Source organism: Jaculus jaculus, chromosome 9 (assembly GCF_020740685.1).
Source record: "Jaculus jaculus isolate mJacJac1 chromosome 9, mJacJac1.mat.Y.cur, whole genome shotgun sequence".
Taxonomy (NCBI): Eukaryota; Metazoa; Chordata; class Mammalia; order Rodentia; family Dipodidae; genus Jaculus; species Jaculus jaculus.
The window spans coordinates 51,449,664-51,472,539 of NC_059110.1; the positions used below are offsets into that span (position 1 = coordinate 51,449,664).

Consider the following 22,876-nt stretch of genomic DNA (forward strand, 5'->3'; position numbering starts at 1 on the left):
CAAAACCTACAGCAATGTAGCAGGATACAAAATAAATACACAGAAATCAGTAGCCTTCATATATGCTAACAACACACAGAGGATGAAATCAGAGAATCACTCCCATTCACAATTGCATCAAAAAAAAAAATAAAGTACCTTGGAATAAACCTAACCAAGGAAGTAAAGAATCTGTACAATGAGAACTGTAAAACACTCATGCGAGAAATTGCAGAAGACACTAGAAAGTGGAGAAACATCCCTTGTTCCTGGATTGGAAGAATCAATATTGTGAAAATGGCAATCTTACCTAAAGCAATCTGCACATTTAATGCAATCCCTATCAAAATTCCAAAGGCTTTCTTCATGGAAATAGAAAAAAACAATCGAAAAATTCATTTGGAATCACAAAAAACCTCGAATATGAAAATAATGCTGAGCAACAAAAGTAAGGCTGGTGGTATCACCATATCTGATTTTATCCTATACTACAGAGCCATAGTAACAAAAACAGCATGGTACTGGCACAAAAACAGACATGTAGATCAGTGGAACAGAATAGAGGACCCAGATGTAAGCCCAAGTAGCTATAGCCACCTGATATTCGATAAAAATGCCCAAAATCCTCATTGGAGAAAAGACAGCCTCTTCAGCAAATGGTGTTGGGAAAAGTGGATATATATCTGCAGAAGGATGAAAATAGATTCTTCTCTCTTGCCATGCAGAAGAATTAAGCCCATATGGAGTAAAAACCTTAATATCTGACCTGAAACTCTGAAACTGCTAGAGGAAAAAGTAGGGGAAACCCTCCAACATATTGGTCTTGGTAAAGACTTTCTGAATACAACCCCAATTGCTCCGGCAATAAAACCACAGATTAATCACTGGGACCTCATGAAATTACAAAGATGTTGCACTGTAAAGACACAGTGAAAAAAATCAAAGAGGCAACCTTCAGAATGGGAAAAAATCTTTGCCAGCTATATATCTGATAGAGGATTAATATCTAGGATATACAAAAAACTCAAAAAGTTAAGTAATAAGGAATCAAACAAGCCAAACAAAAAATGGGCTATGGAGCTAAGTAGAGTATTCTCAAAGGAAGAAATACAAATGGCATATAAGCATCTAAAAAAATGTTGTACGTCACTAGTCATCAGGGAAATGCAGATTAAAACTACATTGAGTTTCCAATTCACTCCTGTCAGATTGGCCACCATCATGAAAACAAATTATCATAAATGTTGGCAGGGATGTGGAAAAAGAAGAACCCTTCTACACTGCTGGTGGGAATGCAGTCTGGTCCAGCCATTGTGGAAATTAGTGTGGAGGTTCCTAAAACAGCTAGAGATTGATCTACCATATTACCCAGCTATAGCACTCCTAAGCATATATCTGAAGGAATCATCTCATTTCCTTCGAAGTACGTGCTCAACCATGTTTATTGCTGCTCAATTTATAATAGCTGGGAAATGGAACCAGCCTAGATGTCCCTCAACTGATGAGTGGATAATGAAGATGTGGCACATTTATACAATGGAGTTCTACTCAGCGGTAAAGAAAAATGAAGTTATGAAATTTGCAGAAAAATGGATGGACCTGGAAAGGATTATACTAAGTGAGGTTACCCATGTCCACAAAGCCAAGCGCCACATGTTCTCTCTCATACATCGATCATAGCTATAGATGATTGAGCTTCTGCGTGAGAAGGAAAATACTTGGTAGCATAGGCCCGTAAGTTAAAAAGGAGACGAGAAAGGAAGGGAGGAGGATACTTAATAGGTTGATATTGTATATATGTAAGTACAATGATTGTAATGGCAAGGTAATATAATGGAGACTGTAATTTCAAAGGGGAAAGTGTGGGGGTGGGAATGATGGAATTACCATGGGATTTTTTTTTTTATAATCATGGAAAATGTTAATAAAAATTTTAAAAAATGAAAAAAGAAGAAAAAAACCAAAGAAATTTAAGGTTAGGCTTCATCTCACCCTCTAGGACCCTAAAGTCCTCTTGAGGGTTCTTTCTTTTAGGGTAACGTTGAGGATAGAGGATTCTATAGTACAAGTTCAATTTGGGTTTAGTTTTGTCTTCCCTGTCTCACACTTCCCCTTCCACCAAGCTCTACCCTCCATAGTGTTCGAGCCTCAAAATACCATTCAGGTATGTCAGCAACTTGGGCTATTCCAGGTTAGGAAGTGCAGATGAGTGAGACCATGTGAGTTCACTTAGTATGATCTGTTTGAAGTTTGAACATTTTTCAACAAATTTCATCACATCATTTTTTTCTTACTGCTGAGTAGATATACCACATTTTGGTTATCCATTCATCCAGTCATGGTCACCTGGGTTGTTTCCAGTTTGTAGCTGTTATTAATTTAGCAGGTATAATCATGGTTGAGCAAATATCTCTGAAGAGACTGGACTTCCGGCCAAGATGGTGACCTCCTAACTGCACTGCAAATCCCAGGGAAAGAAAGGCAAGACATTAAGGGTTCACTGGGTCTTTTTGGGAGAGAAATCTCCAATAGATTGTCAGTGGGATTGTAAAGAGGGGGCAAAGCAGGGAATAGCTGATCCCCTCCCCCAAATAGCCGCCGTTTCCACGGTGCCGCCAAACACTGATCGATCCCTGCATGTGGAAGCTTACACTGTTTCACCCACTCACCCTCTTACTGATCCAGCCACTGCATGTTCAGCTAGCCCTGGCAATAACAGGGAATCCCTGATTTCCTCAGAAGCAGGTAGCCCACCTCTCCTCCCAGTAGCCACCTATCCACAGGACAGCCACGCACAGATTGATCCCTGCATGTGGAAGCCTAGACTACTCCACGCACTACCTAATTTTCTGCTCTTGCCACTGCACTTCAAAGAGCCCAGTCCCACAGCAGTTGCCATAGTAGCTCAGATTGTGTCTCTCGCTTGTGCCAGCTCAGTGCCATTCCCTCCCTACTTCTGTGCAGACCATCCGCCTTTGTCCTGTGGTGGGGGAATGCAGACTGTTTCCGGGTCCCAGTGTTCCCAGCCAGAGTTTGGGCTGCTTCAGTGCTTGGTGCCTCAGTGTCCCTTCTGGCTTGAATTCAGGCAGCTTTGCTGCATTACCGCTTGAGAATTCAGGCAACCTTGGCACCCCTGCCAGGCAGTAAATCAGGTAGCTTTGGCAAGTGAGAGGCAAACACCCCAGGCTGACTCAGATTCCTACTGTGCTTGAGCCCAGGCTGATCCATCCACCTACGTGCCCATACACTGTCATGGGCAGACCACAGCACAAAAGAAATAACACAAAAATCAAATGCAAGAAAATCCAGTTAGAGCACTCATTCCTACAATGAATATATCTAACCAAAACATAGAAGAGTCATTAGGACCATAACTTCAAATTGAAGTTATGAGCAATACAACCCTGACCAACCTACTGGTAGAACTTGCAGGAAAGCAACAAAGGAACGATTATCATGTGGATGCTGCCATCACTAAACTAGAACTAATAGATAAGAAATCAGAAGAAGTTCAAAGACAGTTAAGAGATATGAAGGAGAGCGAAAAAAAATAAGACATCAAGAATCAGCTGGCTATGCTGCATGAAGACATAAAGAAATGTCAAAGGGGAAAGTGTTGGTGGGGGAGGGAGGGAATTACCATGTGATATTTTTTTATAATCATGGTAAATGTTAATAAAAATTAAAAATTTTTTAAAAAAAGAAATGGAAGTATGAATTCCAAGAATCATCAAGAAAATCAGAAAATAATGTGCAAAGGGAGCATGACAGAGGGATGGAAATTCTACATAGAAGGTAGTAGAAAATGCAAACTTAATTGAACAAGTCCAGAAATCTCTAGAAGCTTGCAAGAATACAGTCACCAAAGTGGAGGATAGAAACTCTGATCTGGAAGACAAGATGGAAGAAACAGTTCAATAGTTCAAAAATTTTAGTAAGTTCAAAAGTTCCTGTGAACAGAACATAAGGGAATTGTGGGACACACTTAAACGTCCTAATATCAGGATCATTGGAATTCCAGAAGAGAAGAAATTCAGACCAAAAGCATGGAGAACTTATTTAACAAAATAATTGAAGAAAACTTCCCCAGTCTCTTAAAAGAAAGGCCCATCAAGATATAGGACGTCAACAGAACTCCAAATGGACTGGAAAAAGGGGAAACTCTTCAACACATATTGTCATTAAGATTCTAAACATTGACACCAGAGAGAAAATCCTAAAAGCAGCTAGGGAAAAACAGCACACCACTTTCAATGGTAACCACATGAGAATTACTTTAGACTTCTCAATGGAAATCCTGAAAGCTAGAAGGACCTGGAAAGACACACTGCAATGTCTGAGAACCTCTGGCTTCCAACTCAAACTACTCTACCCAGCAAAAGTATCCCTCTTAATAGATGATGAAAGAAAAACTTTCCATGACAAAACTCAGCTTTACAATTATACGAACACAAAACCAATCCTAAAGAGGGTATTTCAGGAAATTCTCCACAGAGAAGAAACAAATAACCAAATTCAAATGCCTACAAGAGGCAGATCACACCAACCAAACTCAGAGTAGGCACAAAAAACTTCAAAGTCCATGAAAACACCAACCCACATTACCCATCAGAATGTGTCAGGGATCAAATAAAATCTTACAGTCATTACCCTAAATATTAATGGCCTTAATTCACCCATCAAGAGACACAGCTAACAAGGTATCAACAAATTAGACAACTCAGTCTGTTGCCTTCAAGAAACCCACCTCACCACTAAAGACAGACACCTCCTCAGGGTGAAAGGAAGGAAAACAATATTCCAAGCAAATGGAAATAAGAAACAAGCAGGTTTAGCAATATTAATATTGGATAAAATAGACTTCAGACCAAAAATAATCAAAAAAGACAAAGAAGGCCACTTCCTAGTTATCAAGGCAATGATCCATCAAGAGGATGTTACATTCGTAAATCTGTATGCACCAAACACAGGGTCACCACAGTTCATAAAACAAAACCTACTTGACAATAACACAGAAATCACCACCAACACCATCATAGCTGGGGACTTCAATACACCATTATCAGTAACAGACAGATCAGCCAAGCAGAAACTCAGCAGGGAAATAAGAGAGCTCAACAAAACCATAGATCATTTAGACCTAATGGACGTCTGCACAAAATTCCATCCCAAATCCACAGAATACACATTCTTCTCAGCAGCCTATGGAACACTCTCTAACATAGACCATATACTGGGTCACAAAGACTGCCTCCACATATTTAGGAAGATTGACATAATTCCCTGCATGATATCAGTTCACAATGATATAATGCTAGAAATCAACACCAAAAGACCCACCAAGAATCCCAATGGCACCTGGAAATTGAACAGCATACTTTTAAACAACAAATGGATAGTGGATAAAAGGAAAATGAAATTGCAAAATTTCTGGAATTAGATGACAATGAGAACACATCATACCAAAACTTACGGGACACAATGAAGTTGGTCCTTGGGGGAAAATTCATAGCACTCATTGCCTTCATAAAGGAGACAGAATGATCCCAAATCAGTAACCTATCCATCCACCTAAAAGCACTGGAAAAACAAGAAAAATCCAACCCAAAGAGCTTCAGAAGGAAAGAAATAATTAAAATCAGGGCAGAAATTAATGAATTGAAAACCAAGGAAACAAGACAATTGACAAAACAAAGTGCTGGTTCTTTGAAAAAATAAACATGACTGACAAACCCCTGATAAATTTGATCAAGCAAAAAACGAAGAACCTTCAAATTAACAAAACTCAAAATGAAAAAGGAGAGATCACAACAGAAATAAGTGAAATTGGGAGAATCACCAGGACTTATTTCAAAAACCTCTACTCCACAAAAGTGGATAACGTGAAGGAGATGGATAAATTCCTGGATGCATACCATCTATCAAAGCTAAACTCAGAGCAGATTAATCACCTCAGTGAACACGTCAGACTCATGGGGACTGAAAAAGTAATAAAAAACCTCCCCAGAAAGAAGAGTCCAGGACCAGATGGATTCTCAGCTGAATTCTATCAAACCTTCATGGAAGAACTCAAACCAATCTTCCTAAAACTGTGCCACACAATTGAAGAACAGAGAAAGCTACCCAACCCCTTTTATGAAGCTAGTATCACCCCAATTCCAAAACTAGGCAGAGATGCCACAGGAAAAAACTACCGGCCTATTTGCCTGATGAACTTAGTTGCAAAGATCCTGAAAAAAATCCTCGCAAACCAAATCCAACAACGTATCAAAAGCATTATCCAACTTGACCACGTAGGATTCATCCCAGGAACACAGGGGTGGTTCAACATATGGAAATCTGTCAATGCAGTACATCACATAAACAAGGTTAAACATAAAAACATGATCATTTCAACAGATGCAGAAAAGGCCGTTGACAAGATACAACATCACTTCATGATCAAAACATTGGAGAGCATTGGTATGGCTGGTTCATATCTTAACATAATAAACGCAATGTACAAAGCTCCAAAGGCCCAAATAATACTTAATGGAGAGAGACTGGAGGATTTCCCATTAAGATCAGGAACAAGACAGGATTGTCCACTCTCACCTCTGCTTTTCAGTATAGTAGTGGAAGTCCTAGCTCATGCAATAAGACAGGAGAAGGAAATAAAAGGTATACAATTTGGAAAGGAAGAAGTTAAGTTAGCTCTATTCACTGATGACATGATTGTATACGTAGGAGACCCGAGAGACTCCATCCCAAATCTCCTGATGTTGATTAACTCCTATAGCAATGTAGCAAGATACAAAATCAATAGAGAAATCAGTAGCCTTTCTATGTTCAAATGAAAAGGATACAGAGAAGGAAATAAGTGACATAGTCCCATTTTCCATAGCAACAACAATAACAAAATCATAAAATACCTTGAAATAATGTTAACCAAGGAAGTGAAAGATCTAGACAATGAAAACATAAAAACACTCAAAAAAGAAATTGAGAAGGAATTGAGAAAAAGGAAAGACCTCTCATGCTCCTGGATAGGCAGAATTAACATTGTGAAGATGACAATCCTACCAAAGGTCATATACAGATTTAATCCAATTCCAATTAAAATCCCTACAGTGTTCTTCACAGAGATAGAAAAAATTATCTCAAATTTCATATGGGAAGGCAGAAGGCCTCCCATATCCAAACATATCCTCAGCAAAAGAAATACCTCTGGAGGCATCACCATACCTGATCTAAAGCTATATTACAATGCCATAGTAATAAAAACAGCATGGTACTGGCATAAAATCAGGAGTATAGACCAATAGAATAGACAAGAGGACCCGGACTTTGTGTCAAGCAACTACAGCTATTTGATATTTGACAAAGGCCCAAACAATATAGTCTGGTAAAATGAGAACATCTTCCACAAATGGTGCTGGACAAACTGGATAACCATATGCAGGAAACTGAAACTTGATCCACACATTTTGCCATGCACTACAGTCAAGTCAGAATGGATCAAAGACTTCAACATAAGACCAGAAACTTGAATACTACTGGATGAAAATTAGGGAAATAGTTTCCATGATAGAGGAATGGAAAAAGACTTCCTGAACAAAACCTCAGTAGGTCATGATCTTAAACAGTCACTTAACCAATGGGTCCACATGAAGCTGAAGAGTTTCTTTACAGACAAACATAAAATTTGCAAGGCTAATAGATTACCCACAGAATGGGAGAAAGTATTTGCGGGTTATCTAACTGATTGAGGTGTAATCTCTAGAAACTACAGACAGGAAGAAGTCTAACACCCCAGTCACAAAATGGGGCAAAGAGCTGAACAGGTAGTTCACAGAGGAAGAAACACAAATGGCAAACACACACTTAAGAAAATGTTCATCATCCCTAATCATCAGAGCAATACAAATTAAAACAACTATGAGATTCCGCCTTACCCTAATAAGGATAACAAACATCAAAAACTCAAATGAAAATAAATGCTGGTGAGGATGTGGAGACGCAGGAACACTCATCCACTGTTGGTGGGAATGTAGGATGGAACAACCACTTTTTTTTTTTTTTTTTTTTTTTTTTTTTTTTTTTTTTCCATGCAGAAACAACTTGCTTTATTACTCTGAGCAGTTGCCTACATCATGTTGGGGATGAAGGTGGGGATTTTAGAATGGGGGAAGAGGTAAGGGCCAATAGTAAACTGTAACTATTGAAATGGTAATTACAATTGCCATGGGGAGGTAGCAGGCCAGAAGCCATTAGTCATCTTGCTGTATCATAGCTGGCCAGAGACAGGTCGTCAAACTTTAGCTAGGCTCAGGAAGTTCCACTACGCCTCACGCCTGGGCCTTTCAGGGCCCAACACATTTTTATTTACCTACTTTAACATTTTTATCTAAGTACCACTCAAAAGGCATTTTTTTTTTTTTTTTGGTCTATTTGCTTTTTTTTTTTTTTTTTAAATTTTTATTAACATTTTCCATGATTATAAAATATATCCCATGGTAATTCCCTCCCTCCCCACCCCCACACTTTCCCGGGAACAACCACTTTAGAAAGCAATATGGAGACTCCTGAAAAAGCTGACTATAGGGATACCAACAGACTCTGAGCATCTATCCTTCAAACCACAGGCCAGATAGATTTGCTCAACCATGTTTGTAGCGGCTCAATTCATAATAGCTAAATGCTGGAATCAACCCAGATGCCCATCACTAGACAAATGGATCACTTAGATGTGGTATATCTACACAATGGAATTCTATACAGTAGTTAGAAAAAAATGACACAATGAAATTTGATTAAAAACCGTTGAACCTGGAATAGATCATTCTCAGTGAGCTTATGCAATCACAGAAAAAATATCGCCACATAGTCTCACTCATCTACAACACCTAACCTGAATCTACCCAAGATAACTTATATACCCACAAAGCATGTCGTTGACTAGACAGTAGGATGTATGCGAGGGAGGGAAGGGTATCGAAGGGGTATGAAACACTAATCTAAACTGAAACGGCAATGCCACCATAACATTCTGCTTCCTAAAAGGCAGACCAAATGGCTGAACCTTCGTCAGGCCCTTACAGGGAACACCTGAACCAGAAGACACTGGAGAGGGTATGATGAAGACTAACCTTAATCTTCTGTATCTTCCCTTCCTCCCTCTCCCTCTCTCTCCCTCCTCTCTCTCTTCTCTCTAACTCTTGTATCTTAGTTATCTTTTTCCCCCTTCTCTTAGTGTGCACTGACTTGTAACTCCCAGTACCAGCATGTGGCCATCATCCACAATGAGCTTTTGATCAGAGAGACCTAGAAGGTTTCCTAAAAGACAGAGATTTCTGTCAAAGTACTTAATGACCCACCAAAGGTTAGTGGTAAAACCCTCCTGCTGAAGACACCTTAAGTGGTTCACATGTAAAATGGAGTGGCATGGCTGGAAGTTGGAAGAGAATCAGTCCCCAGACAGACAGTGCATCTAATGCCAGAAGGGGCTACATGGGCGACTGGGGGAAAATGACCAATATCTGTTCAAGAAACTCTTTGTCTATCCCTCCTTAGCAGGAAATAACCTTGTTGTGATGCCCACAGAAGTGCAATAGTGGCACACAGCCATGGTGGGGAACCATCTGCTCTTGATTTGGCTAACTGATCCCCCCAGTGTTATGGGACCCATAGCTGCAGCTGGGAAACAAGTCAGAACAATAGCCAAACATAAGTCCACTCTCCTTTATCAAGCTACCATCAATCATGGGCTACAAGAGGGCCTACATCTATTAAAATCTCTGTTAAAAAAGTAAGGGTTATCTCATTTGTCCTGGTGCTGTCTTACTCCCCATTGGAGAATCTGCTTCTCTTTTTCAGATAGATGTCGATCCTAAGGAGAGAGCCACCCCATCATACCTCAAAAGGGCCCTGGCTGAAACTAAGGAAAATTGGCAAAACAAGCAAGGGTGCTGTTTTCCTGGTGAACTGGATACCAGCACAAAGGGGAAGGAGACCAACACAGAGAAAAATCAACTCCTACCAAATCAGAGAACCAGAGCCTCAGAGGCCCCCAACACCTCATCACTGAAGCAGACCAAAAATGAACCCAACATGGCTTAGGGAAATTTTGCGGAAGAGGGGTTGGAAAGAATGTCAGAGCCACATGTTGGGTTATGATATGCAAAGACATTTATCTTACCCATAATTGTTGGCTAACTCCACAATTCATGACCCATATACCTCAACAAGGAGGGCCCGTGGGAAAGGGGCAGGTCACAGATGAACCTAATAATGGTACCAAACTGACTGTATTTGCTCAATACAAATCTAATTAATAAATTTTAAAAAAATCTCTGAACTGAGATGTGGAGGTTTTAGGGTAAATGCCCTGTAAGGAAATGATAGGATCTGTTGGCACCTCGATATTCATGCTTTTCAGGAGTCTCCATATTGATTTCCATACTGATTGTACCAGCTTACATTTCCACCAACATTGAGTATTCCTATTTCTCCACGTCCTCGCCACCATTTGTTTTCATTTGGTTTATTAATGTTTGCTATCCTTTCTGGGGTAACATGGAACCTCATAATTGCTTTAGTTTGCATTTCCCTTATGGTTAGGGATGTTGAATATTAAGTTTGTGTTAGACATTTGTCATTCTTCCTGTGGGAACTCCCTATTCAGTTCTCTACCCTACTTTTAGAGTGGTTTGTTTGACTTTTTATTGTTAATTTTTTGAGTTCTTTGTAGATTCTAAATATTTGACTTCTGTCAGTGGTATAGCTGGTGATTTTCTCCCATTCAGTGGGAAATGTATTGGCTCTACTTATGGTATGTTTGTGCAAAATCTTTTTAGCGCCATGAGATCCAATTGCTTGTGTGATTATTTAATTTCCTAGGGTACTGGGGTTTTGTTCAAGAAGTCTTTTTCCAGTCCCATATCATGGAGAGTGCATCCTATTTTGTTCTTCCATTAGGAGAAGAGGTTCATGTGTTGTAGTGAGGTGTTTAATCCACTTGGACTTGATTTTTGTATATCCTAAAATGAATAAATATAATTTCATTTTTCTACATATGTTCATTCAATTTGTCCAACACCATTTGTTGAAGATGCTGTCTTTCCTCCAGTCTAGATTATTGGCACCTTGTCAAAGATCAAGCAGCAGTAGTTACTTGACCTGCAGTTCTGTTCCACTGGTCTATGTTTCTGTTTTTATTCCAGTACCATGCTCTTTTTTTTCACTATGTCTTTGTAATGTAGCCATAAATTGGGTATGGTAGTACTGCCAAAGGGCTTTGTTGTTGTTTTGCTGAGAATATCTTTTGTATATCTGAGGTCTTCTGCCATTCCATATGAATGTTAAGATCATTTTCTCAGTCTCTGTGAAGAATAATGCTGGTATTTTTATTGGCATTATGTTGTGTCTGTATATTGCTTTTGATAGAATTGCCCTTTTCACAATATTAATTCTCCCTATCCAGGAGCATGAGAGGTCTTTACATCTTCTTAAGTCCTCCTCAATTTCTTTCAATTTGAGTTCTGATTTTCTTGATGCTTTCTGGAATTCAGTCTTGCATTTGATCAGGTCTTCATTAAGCTTAATCAACCAGTTGTTGAGATCTTCCATTTCTTTACTCATCTTCAGTTTATTCAGCTCTCTTTGGAGGGTTCTAACGTTTTCTTCAATCATGTTAAGCCTACTGCCCAAAGCCAAATGCTCTAGGAATTTATTCTGTTCAATATCATTGGTACAATTGTTGGTTCTTTGATGGCTTGCTTCTAGTTCAGCAATTTTTAAAATCAGGGTCTCATTGGTGGTTGTGTTTTCATTTTGGGAATGAATTTCTTTTGATTTCTCTATGATTTCATTGGGACAAGGCGTCCTTGGTGGAGATCTCTCAGTCTTCTTTCATTGGCTTTTTTGTGTTGTTGTCTCCCCATTTTAGGGAGACTCTTTATTTTATTGAGGTGGAAGCAAGTTTTTGTCCTGTGGCCAGTGCACCCTCTGACTCAGGTGAATAGGTATGTTGGTAGGTACCTAGTAGCAAGTCAGAATACCAGAGCAAAAAGTCTCATTTCACAGCTCACACAGGAACCAGACTTCCCCAAGCATAACACAATGAGACCTTCCAGGACCAGGGGTCTAGGAGGAGCCAGGGAACATGGGCCTGGCCTACTCACTCCATAGTGTGTTGTGCCCGCCCACACACAGTGCAGCCCAGTGAATCTGTACCAGGGAACTGGGAAGAGCTAGAAAACAGGGGTTTGGCCTACTCTCTACACACTGTTGCATCTGCCCACACACCATCTGTGTAGGGAACACAGACCAGGGAGCTGGGAGGAGCTAGGAAATGGGTCTGGCCTACTCCATACCACTGTGCCCACCTGTACACTGTACACATAGGGAACCAGGATTAGGAACTCTATTTAGAGTTTTTGCATTTCGGTGTTCATGAGAGAGATTGGTCTGTAATTTTCTTTTGTTCTTTCTTAGTCTGGTTTTGATATCTGGCTGATGCTGGCTTTGTAGAAGGAGTCCAGTAGAATTCCTTCCTTTCCTATTTTATGGCAAAGTTTGAGAAGCAGTGGTGTCATTTCTTCCATGAAGGACTGGTGAAATTCGCCAGTGTAACCATCTGGGCATGGACTTCTTTTAGTTAGGATACTTTTTATAACTTGTTGGATCCCTGTACTTGTTTTAGGTCTATTTAAGTGGTTTATCTTCTCTTGATTTAATTTTGGTAGATCATATAAATTAAGGAAATCACCCATTTCTTTCAGATTTTCAAACTTAGAGCCATATATATTTTTAAAGCATGTCCTTACGATTTTCTGAATTTCTTTGATATCTGTTGTAATTGTGTCTTTTTCACCTCTAATTTTACTAATTTTTGTCTCTTCTCTCTTCTGGTTAGATTTGCTAAGGGTTTGTCAATCTAGTTTAGTTTTTCAAAGAACTAAATCTTTGTTTAATTGCCTTTTTTGTTTGTTTGTTTCTATTTCATTAATTTTTGCTCTAATCTTTATTATTTCTTCCCATCTACTGATTGTTGGTTTGCCTTGTTGTTTTTTTCCCACTAGGTCTTAGGGTGAAGCAGTAAATTACTTGTGAACTCTCTAATTTCTTAATATAGGCACTTATTGCTATAAATTTTTCTCTTAGGACTGCCTTCATTGTGTCCTAAAGGTTATGTTGTATTCTCAGCATCATTTGATTCTGTGAATTTATTGATTTCCTTTTTGATTTCTTCAATGACACTTTCATCATTCTATACTGTACTGTTTAGTCTTCATGAATTTTGTGTATGCGCTGTAGTTTTTCTTGTTGCTGATTTGTAGGTTAATCCCATTGTGGTCAGATAGAGTGTAAGGGATTATTTCAATTTTCCTGTATTTGTGGAGATTTGCTTTTTGTCCTAATATATTGTCTGTTTTGGAAAATGTTCTATGTGCTGCTGAGAAAAATGTATATTCTGCAGCATTTGGATGGAATGTTCTGTAAATAACTGTTAGGTCCATTTCTTCCCTGACATCATTTAATCCAGATGTTTCTCTGTTTATTTTTTTGCTGGGATGACATGTCAATTCATGAGAGATGCAAAAACTCTCACCTACTACAATTGTGTTTGGTGTTATCTGTGACCTTAAGTCTAATAGTGTTTGTTTGATGAAAGTGGGAGCCCCCATATTAGGTGCATTTAAGTTTAGGATTGTAATGTCCCCCTGTTGGAGTGTTCCTTTAATCAGTATAAAGTGACTTTTTTTTTATCTTTCCTCACTAATGTTGATTTGAAGTCTATCCTGTCAGATATTAGGATAGCAACATGTGCTTCTTTCCTCAGCCTATTTACTTGTAATGCCATTTTTCATCCTTTCACCCTAAGATGGTATCTATTTTTTGAGAGATGAATTTCCTGGAGGCAACAAACAGCAAGATACTGCTTTTTAATCCCATCTGCATGCCTGTGTCTTTCAGTTGGGTCAATGAGGCAAGGTATTAAGATTTATTATTGAAGATATGTATTTATTTTCGCTATTGTTCTTGTTTTGTATTACTTCCTGTTTTCCCTTTATTTCCTTGTTTTAATGGTTATTTGAGTATGGTTTACTTTTTTCCTATTTACTTATGTGGCTGCTTTGCTTTGTCTTCATCATGAAGAATTTTTTGAAGTATTTTCTATAGATCTGGCTTAATTGTCATGAATTCCTATAGTCCATTTTTGTTGTGGAATGTCCTTATTTCTCCATCAATTTAGCTAGATAGCTTTGCAGGATAAAGTAATCTTGGTTGACAGTTATCTTTCAGAACTTGGAATACATATTCTAAGCCCTGTTGGCTTTTAAAGTTCGTGTTGCGTAATCTGCTGTTATCCTCCTGATGAGCTTGCCTTTATAGGTGACTTGCTTTTTCTCTCTAACTGCTTTCAATATATTTTCTTTGGTTTCCATGTTTAGTAGTTTAATTTTAACATGGTGAAAAGTGTTTCTTTCCAAGTTTTGTCTGCTTGGTGTGCTAAAAGCTTCCTGTATCTGCATTGGCATTTCTTTTCCAATTTGGGGAAATTTTACTTCTATGATTTTGTTGAAAATGCCTACTATGCCTTTGAATTGTACGTCTTCTCCTCTAAGTTCTTATGTTTGATCTTTTTATAGTATCCTGAATGTCTTGAAATTCCTATTCATACCTTCCTATTTGTTGGACTGTATTAGATCTGCCACCTTGTCTTCTAGTTTAAACATTCTGTTCTCTCCTTCATCCATTCTACTGGTGAGAATTTCCACAGAGTTTTTTAATTGATCTCTTGTGTGTTTCTTTAGTATATCTATTTCCTTACTCATGTCTTGTCATTACCTTCTTATTTTATTAAGCTGGTTTCCTGTGTTCTCTTTCCGAAGTTTGTTTTCTTGTTTAATTCCTTCGTTTTCTTCTTTGATTTATGTATAGATAAAAGAGTTTTGAAACTTTTGTTAGGCATTTCATTTAAATCAATCTCATTGGGGGTCATTTCTGATGGATTTATAAATTTTGGTGGGATTGTATTGTCTTGATTCTTTGTGTTTCTTGTATTTTAATATAGTGATTTTTGCATCCTGAGTTGATTTGATGCTTGGGTTTTCTAATTATCTGCATTGCTCTTAGGCGTGGAAATCCAGCTTTATATACCTTCAGGGTAGGTTTTTAAGATGCCACATGTAGCTCTTGTACTCCAGTCCGACTGCAGAAGTAATCCTAGATGTTGAGCTTGCCTACTATTCAAGTATTCTCTTGGGTTGGGTGTAATAATTTACTGGCAAATTCTAAAATTCAACTGAGCAATATACATTCAATAAAAACCAGCACAGAGTATGTAAGTGTGGAGATTAAAACAAACAGATAAGTAAAGCCAAAATCCCTAAGGATGTGTATTGTTCTTCTCCCTTAATCCTGTCAGCACAGAGGTTGAGATTTGTGGTCTGATATGGATTCCAGGTCAGCTTGGGTCTGAATTAGATCCTACCCCCTATAATGACAGAAGAAAAAGACAAAGGCCTTATGAATCTGAAAGCATCAAAGGCAACAATAGTCAACCCCCAAATACAGCTTAATTGAGAATGGTAAAGCCAACCAAGGATATGTAATCCATAACCTTCCCTGAAGTGGAAAGAGGTTAGCACTTCCAGTGAAGGCCTATGTACATGCATTTTTGTCAGCAGGCGTTGTTACCTTTTGGGCTTAGTGCCTTCTTCCAATTTGAAACATGTAGGTTATAAGATGTATTGTTTTTACTATTCATACAGTTTTCTGATATTACAGAAACATAATGGTTTAATTATGGAGAGAAAAATCTTTTTGGTGTGAAGGCCAGAGTGTTCATCTCCAGCATCTACATATATACCAAATGGGCCTAGTGGTCAGCCTGTAATCGCAGGTACTAAGGAGGCAGAGACAGGATTCCCAGGGCAAACTAGCTAGCTAGACTAGCCTAATTGTCAAGCTCTAAGTTCAAGTGAGGGATCCTACCTCAGTAAGTAAGGGAGAGACAGCCCAGGGTTGACTTCTGGCCTCTACACACATGTACAATACAACACAAAATAAACCTTCAGTGTCTTCCTTTCCTTAGCATAGAACTATCAAATTATCATGTCTTTGGATTGTGTTATGTTAATATTTGATGTCAAAAGTTGTTTGAGGGCTTTGGAGATGGCTCAGGAGCTAAAGGCACTTGCTTACAAAATCTGCTGGCCTGGCTTCACTTCCCCAGTACCCACGTAAAGCCAGATGTACAGCAATTTACATGTATCTGTGGTTTGCAGAAGGAAGAGGCCCTGGTATCTGCATGTTCCCCCCTCCCCTTGCAAATAAATATATAAAATTTTAAAAATTGCTGCTTGTATTCCTGACTTGACTTTAATAAAAATTCATTGTTTTTTTTTTTTTTGGCTTGGAATTAAAACAGAATATCCAAAAACTTTTCTAGTAACAATCTATGGTTTCTAGATGTGCCATTATTCAATAAAGTAGATTTTCATATGTCTTATTTAGAATATTTTGAATTTTGATTGACCCCTCCACCCTTTTATACAGTCTCTTCCCCTGACCTTGCTTAGGCCTTTCCCCTCCCTGTAATCTGTTCTTCTACTTACATATATACAGTACCATCCCCTTAAGGCCTTCCCTCTCCTCCCTCCCTCCCTTATAGCCTTTTTCTAGCTTATGGGCCTCTGCTACTGATTTTTGGTTCCAGCTCATACACAAGTCTATACACTTGTAGCTAGGATCCAAGCCAAATGTCGCGTGTTCTCTCTCATATGTATTTTCTTTAGTAAGTATTAACATATATACCAAACAATTGTTTTAAAATTTCTTTATGGTACGTTTTCAGGAAATGTTTGATATGTATACTGATTTTATATATCTATGCATCCAGATCATGTAAAAATTTCTCCTGTGAAAAGAATTCATGAGCAAGAGAGAGGCTAAAGGGGAATGGAGGGAAATGCTCAACTTATAGCACATGCTTGTATGAAAATGTCCTCATGTAACAGTACCATGTATAGCTGGTAGTGGAAAAGGTTTTAGAGACTCGATTTAGACTAATAGTTTCTGGGTTGAAGACAGAGTGCCACTTATAAAAACAGGACATCAGTGGGCCACTGTTACATACGCTTTGTGAACAGAAGAATGAATCATCTATGGTTCTGGATTTTCAAAAGCTGAGGATAAAGATGAAATAGTGAAAAGATCTGTTAAAGTAAGTTAAATAAAGTGAAAGTAATGTTCTGTGATATTAAGAGATACTGTTTATAGTAGAATTGTCACTCACATATCTCCCTTGTGTTTTGGATTTCTTGTCAGTTTTGATGAATATCTCTTATCTGTTAGTAGTCTTGTTGTTCAGGTATTCCTTTCAAGGATTATTGTTTTGCTATTCTTGGGCAGCAGAGTAAAAATAAAAGTATTATGTGCTTACTGTTTGCTACTGCTCTATAAGGCACAGCTGGTGGATCTGAGGTCTGAGCTGACAGAAGCCCAAGCAGAGAAGGCTGTACTGGAGAAGGAAGTACATGACCAGCTTTTGCACCTACACTCTGTTCAGCTTCAGCTTCATGCGAAAACTGGCCAAAGTGTTGACTCTGGTACCATTAAGGCAAAGTTGGTAAGTAGTTTAAAGTGTGATGTGTACTTAACATGTATTTTGGAGGGTGTAAAGATGATTTTTACTGCAGTTTTAAGTATAGGAAGTTAAATGTAGTCATTGTGGGAAGTTTAGAAAATATAGCAAACAGCTTTTGATTCTCATGAGTATCTACACCTTATCATCAAGAGATCAGTGCTGATATCAGTGACCTCCTAGTAGTTAGAAAAGACTTTTTTTCCCTTTAAAAACATGTTTAATTATGTTTAAAAGAACTTTGTGGGGCTGAGGAGATGGCTCAGCGGCTAAAGATGCTTGCTAGCAAAGCCTGCTGGCACAGGTTCAGTTGCCCAGCACCCATGTGAAGCCACATTCAGAGAGGTGCATGCATCTGTCATACTCCAGAAGCTTCTGGCCCAGCCAGGCTGACTTTCCTTTATAGTCAGGTAATTCACAGTTCTTTTGCAGCAACAAAAAACTGTCCCAAAGGTGGAGCATAGATACCTCAAAATTGTCCTCTGACCTCCATACACATGCTGTGGCATGCATGCCAAAAAACACACAAATAAATAAAGTTAAAGGTACTTTTGATTTTAACATATAAATGATTTCTTTGTTCTACTGTATCAGTTAGGATTAGATGCAGCCTGTATAATGGAGATGCTAAGTAACATTAAGATTATTCTTGAGTACTCTCTTCTTTCTTCAAAAACCCTAAAGTAATTATCCCAGAGCTGATACAGTATCTCCACAGATAATAGGGATACAGGTTCCTTATTTTACTGTGTTCTGTAATTTTTAGGTCATGGCTTCCTTCCTGGGTATTCATTTCCTGGATGACTACATTCTAGAAAGGAATAAAGAAGACTTAAGGAAAGGGCAAAAAGAGTCTACTTGACTGTTAGCCTTCTTAAAGAACTTTGTGAAAATTTCTTTAGTAATTTCTTCTAGTATTTTATTGGCTTATTCTTCACTGCTTATAAATCTCTTAGTTGTTTACATGTCTAACCTCTAGTAAAATTGGAATTCTGTAATTAAGAAGAAAGGGGGAACTACCTCAGCACTAGCAAGGATTGTTAACATTTTCTCTGCCACTGAACATTCTGCAGTGTCTGTTGTTACAGTGTATGGGTTCACCTCAGACATCCATCACCCTCTTCATTTATACAGGTTGTTTAAATAGAAAGCAAAAGTTTAAGTCTGATTTCAATTTATCCTCATATGTAGTAAAGGTACTATTTGCAGACATTTTGCCAGCTATCTGGAGACAGCAGTGAGACAGATACAGCTTGGGAAAGATTGGACAAGTAATAGTGATGATATCATGAAATTAAGACATTTTAATGTTTTATTTATTTTCACATATTTTTGTTTGTTTGGTTGCAAGTACTGATATGCTTCAATTTACTTACATATTTATATTCTTCTCAATTCTGAAGGTCTGTCAATCCATGTTAATAGTATTTTGTTTAATTGACAAAAGTTAAGCAGGTCATAACTGATACTTCTTTGACACATATGATATTAATATTAATAGTCTATATTTTCATTAGAAACTAATTTGCCTGAAGTTTTAATGGGTACTGTAGAGAAAAGAATATTAAGCCAGTCATATTCACTAATTTGATTAAAATGTTTTAATCTACTACTACTTAGCTATATTGTTTATAGATTTGCAAGTTTATTTGTTCTCGAGAACTTTACCCATATCAAAATCCTCCTTGTAATGATTATGCCATTAGATAAATTGATTTGTATGATGGTTTTCTAATTGTAAAACTTTTTTCTTATATCTTAAGTCTGTCCCTTCTGTGGAGGAGCTGGTAAGTATGTCGTTTCTGTCTCTCTTCAGTATGTCTTACTGATGTGCTCCTAATGTTTTACCTGAATATTCCATGTTGTCACTCTTTGTATTTGAAAACAAATTATGCCAGGTTTTTAGTGTTCAAATACTTGAAAAGTCAATAGTTGGCCCACTGTACATTTTTCACTGTATGGTGTTGAAGACTTTTCTTGTTGCTGATTTATAGCCATTGTTTTCAGAGCCCATTGGTTTTTTTTTTTTTGACAACTTCTGAGCCTTATAACTTGCTCAGACTTCTACTTCACAAGAACAGTTGGGTTGCCCACATGAAAGTATTGAAGATATATTAAACAGGCCTTGCATTTTGCATACCTCAAGTTTCTAGTTGAATTTTTGTTCCCAGAAAAAGAATATGCATGCTGGTTTCCTTTCACTCTTTTCAATATGTGCTAGAACTTTTCAATAAGCTTGCAAATAATTGTGTGGCTTTTATAAAAACTGGACTGAGAAAATTCTTTACCACAAGTAACTATTTTCATTATTGTTTCTTCTTCAAGGTAGGGTCTCACTGTAGTCCCAGGCTGGCCTGAATCTCACAGCAATCCTCCTACCTCTGCCTGCCAAGTGCTGGGATTAAAAGTGTGTGCCACCATGCCTGGCCCAAAAATTACTTCTATTGATATATCCATTCTTAATATATTTCCCATTACCCAGTCTAGTCAGGTTTCAGTTTGTCTCATGGCTTTACTTCTACTGAAGATACATCTTTAGGATGTTCAAGACTTTGAAACAAACTTCTTGTATATTAACTTAATAACAAAGAAACAAACTTAAAAAAAATATATATCTTTAAACTGCAAAGTAATTATCTTCACTGTCCTTAATACTATTCTTGTTTATATCTGTTAGTTCTCAGCTTGAGAAATTGTCAGATTTATTAAGGGTTTGAATAATGAGAACAAATTGGTAGCTTAATGTGCTTCTGAGATTTTATTGGCATGGTATACTTAGCTCACTAAAGTAATTGAAAGTAGCTGGGCATGGTGGCACATGCCTTTAATCCCAGCACTCAGGAGGCAGAAGTAGGAGGATTGCCATGAGATCGAGGCACCCTGAGACTATATACTGAATTTCAGGTCAGCCTGAGTTAGAGTGAGATTCTACACTGAAAAAGAAAAGAAAAGAAAAGAAAAGAAAAGAAAAGAAAAGAAAAGAAAAGAAAAGAAAAGAAAAGAAAAGAAAAGAAAAGAAAAGAAAAGAAGGGAGGAAAGAAGGAAAGAAAGAGAGAAATTAAAGTAGTCATTATATAATGTTTATTCAGTTCATGTACCAAAGAAATCTTGCCCTAGATTGATTTTTTGAAATGGTACCAACCTCAATAAATGTCATAAAATCATTTCAACTATGTTGGTGGGGGGGGGGGGTGATAGGGATAAGGATTATGCCTGCTTTTCTAGGAAATAGTTTCAGAAATAAATTGAAATTTTAATAGAAGCAAGGTGTGTTGACACATGCCTAATACCAACACTGAGAAGACTGAAAGAAGAGAGTTACCAGGACAAGGCTAGCCTGGGTTACATAATGAGACCCTGCCTCTGAAGAGAAAGAAGGGGGAGAGGTTAATGTTTCCAAAGGTGTTATAAAAGAAGAACTCTAGCCGGGCGTGGTGGCGCACGCCTTTAATCCCAGCACTCGGGAGGCAGAGGTAGGAGGATCACTGTAAGTTCAAGGCCACCCTGAGACTCCATAGTTAATTCCAGGTCAGCCTGGGCTTGAGTGAGACCTTACCTTGAAAAACCAAAAAAAAAAAAAGAAGAACTCTAGATTATTTATTTTTCTAAGTCCTATAAAAATAATACCTAGAAATTGTTCTAGGAGTTATATATGTATTTTCTTTCTACTGAAATTGAAAAAGGTTTCTAATCTTCTGTTTGTTAGTTATAAATATATTTTTTGTGTGTGTATTTTTCCCCATTGCTGTTATCAAACCAGTGCTAGGCAGTGTTCTATTACTAAGTCCACCCTTATTATCTAACAAGTATTTGTTTTTGATGCGTATGTAGTACATGTGTTGTTGCATATGTAGGATATGCATGTGTGTGCAGATGTGCATGTTCCTGGTAATAAGGAAAAGTGTTCATAAGGGATGCTGTAGTGAGTGAGCCATGCCGTCCACATTTCATGAACAAAGATAGCCTTTTTTTTTTTTTTTTTTTAAGGATTTGTGGAATCTATAAATCAGTAGTTGAAAAAGTAGTTCTTTTCTTGATAATTGTAAGTGTAAAGTGCTTTAGTAGTATACCTCCTGGGGCCCTATTCAACTCTCAGACAGGTATTGTTTGTCCACATGCTTTGTATGAATATTAGATTTGGGATTTACCTTCTTTAGAATCCACAGATCCTACATAAAAGCCCGAGGTTGTGGCAAACTATGAGAAAAAAAAAGTAACAGAAAAGTCACTGTTTGTCCTCCACACTGTGGCATGCACATGCCCACATGAATACTCACATGAACACATGCAGACACATACACACTTAAGTAATATTAAGCTCTTCTTAATGTTAAGCTCTTCTGTATCCACTTTAATATTCAAATACATGAGCTAATCTTGAAATAACTTATACCATAGATAATACTTGTTTACAGAATATTTTTTATGAGAGAGAGAGAACAAGTAAGAGAGAGAAGGAGAGAATTGGCAGGCCAAGGCCTCCAGCCACTGCAGTCAAACTCCAGACATGTGCACCAACTAGGCACATGTGCCACCTGTGTGCTTGTGTTACCTTGCATGTCTGGCTTATGTGGGACCTGGCAAGAACCTTAACTGCTAAGCCATCTCTCCAACCCTGCAGAAATTTTTTAATTTTTATATTTTTTATATTCTTTTGTTATTATTAGCAGCATATTTTGTACGAATACATCATGTGTTAGTACCCTCTTTTCCCTTGTGGTCCTTGAGCCTTGAAGTGTGTGATAGAGATGTCACATTAGTACTCAGCATTTCTTCTCAGTACTTTGGTGAGTTTTAAGACTCCCCAGTTGGCACTGCAATCTGAAAAGAGAAGCTTCTCTAACCAAAAGTGAGAGTAGCATTAATATATAGTCAGAAATTTTTAATGTGTGTTTTAATGGAGTTAGAACTGTAGCAGTTTTCCATTACTAATGTTTTGTTTTATGTTCCCATCTGCTTTGTTGAATTGTGTTGAAGCTAATTGTTTGGGAATATCCATAGTAGTAGAGATGGCAGTTATTGTTGTAACAAAGTCTCAAATGTAGCCCAATCTGTCCTGAAACTTTATGTAACCCTGGCTGGCCTGGCACTCTCATGTATCCCAGACTGGCCTTGGGCTCCCAATCCTTCCACTTTGGACTTGTATTACAGTCATATACCACCATGCCTTACTTAATCATTTTCATATTAGTCAGCTTCTAAAGCTATATTTAGAAGGTAGGTAGTAGATTCAATTATATATTTAAGAGAAGGCTACTTCTTTTA

The 22,876-nt window shown here is 37.9% G+C and overlaps 1 protein-coding gene across 2 annotated transcripts in view; it reads left to right on the forward strand.

The window, feature by feature from the left end:
- The window catches only part of Gopc (golgi associated PDZ and coiled-coil motif containing), a 109,683-nt gene that overhangs the window by 59,295 nt on the left and 27,512 nt on the right, over nt 1–22,876 (forward strand). The window contains exons 2-3 of one of the 2 annotated variants that reach the window (XM_045158511.1): nt 17,432–17,596; nt 19,375–19,398. In XM_045158511.1, the coding sequence (XP_045014446.1) occupies nt 17,432–17,596; nt 19,375–19,398 (189 nt within the window). The remainder of the gene's footprint in view (nt 1–17,431; nt 17,597–19,374; nt 19,399–22,876) is intronic. The other variant, XM_012951589.2, reaches the window with a different exon arrangement.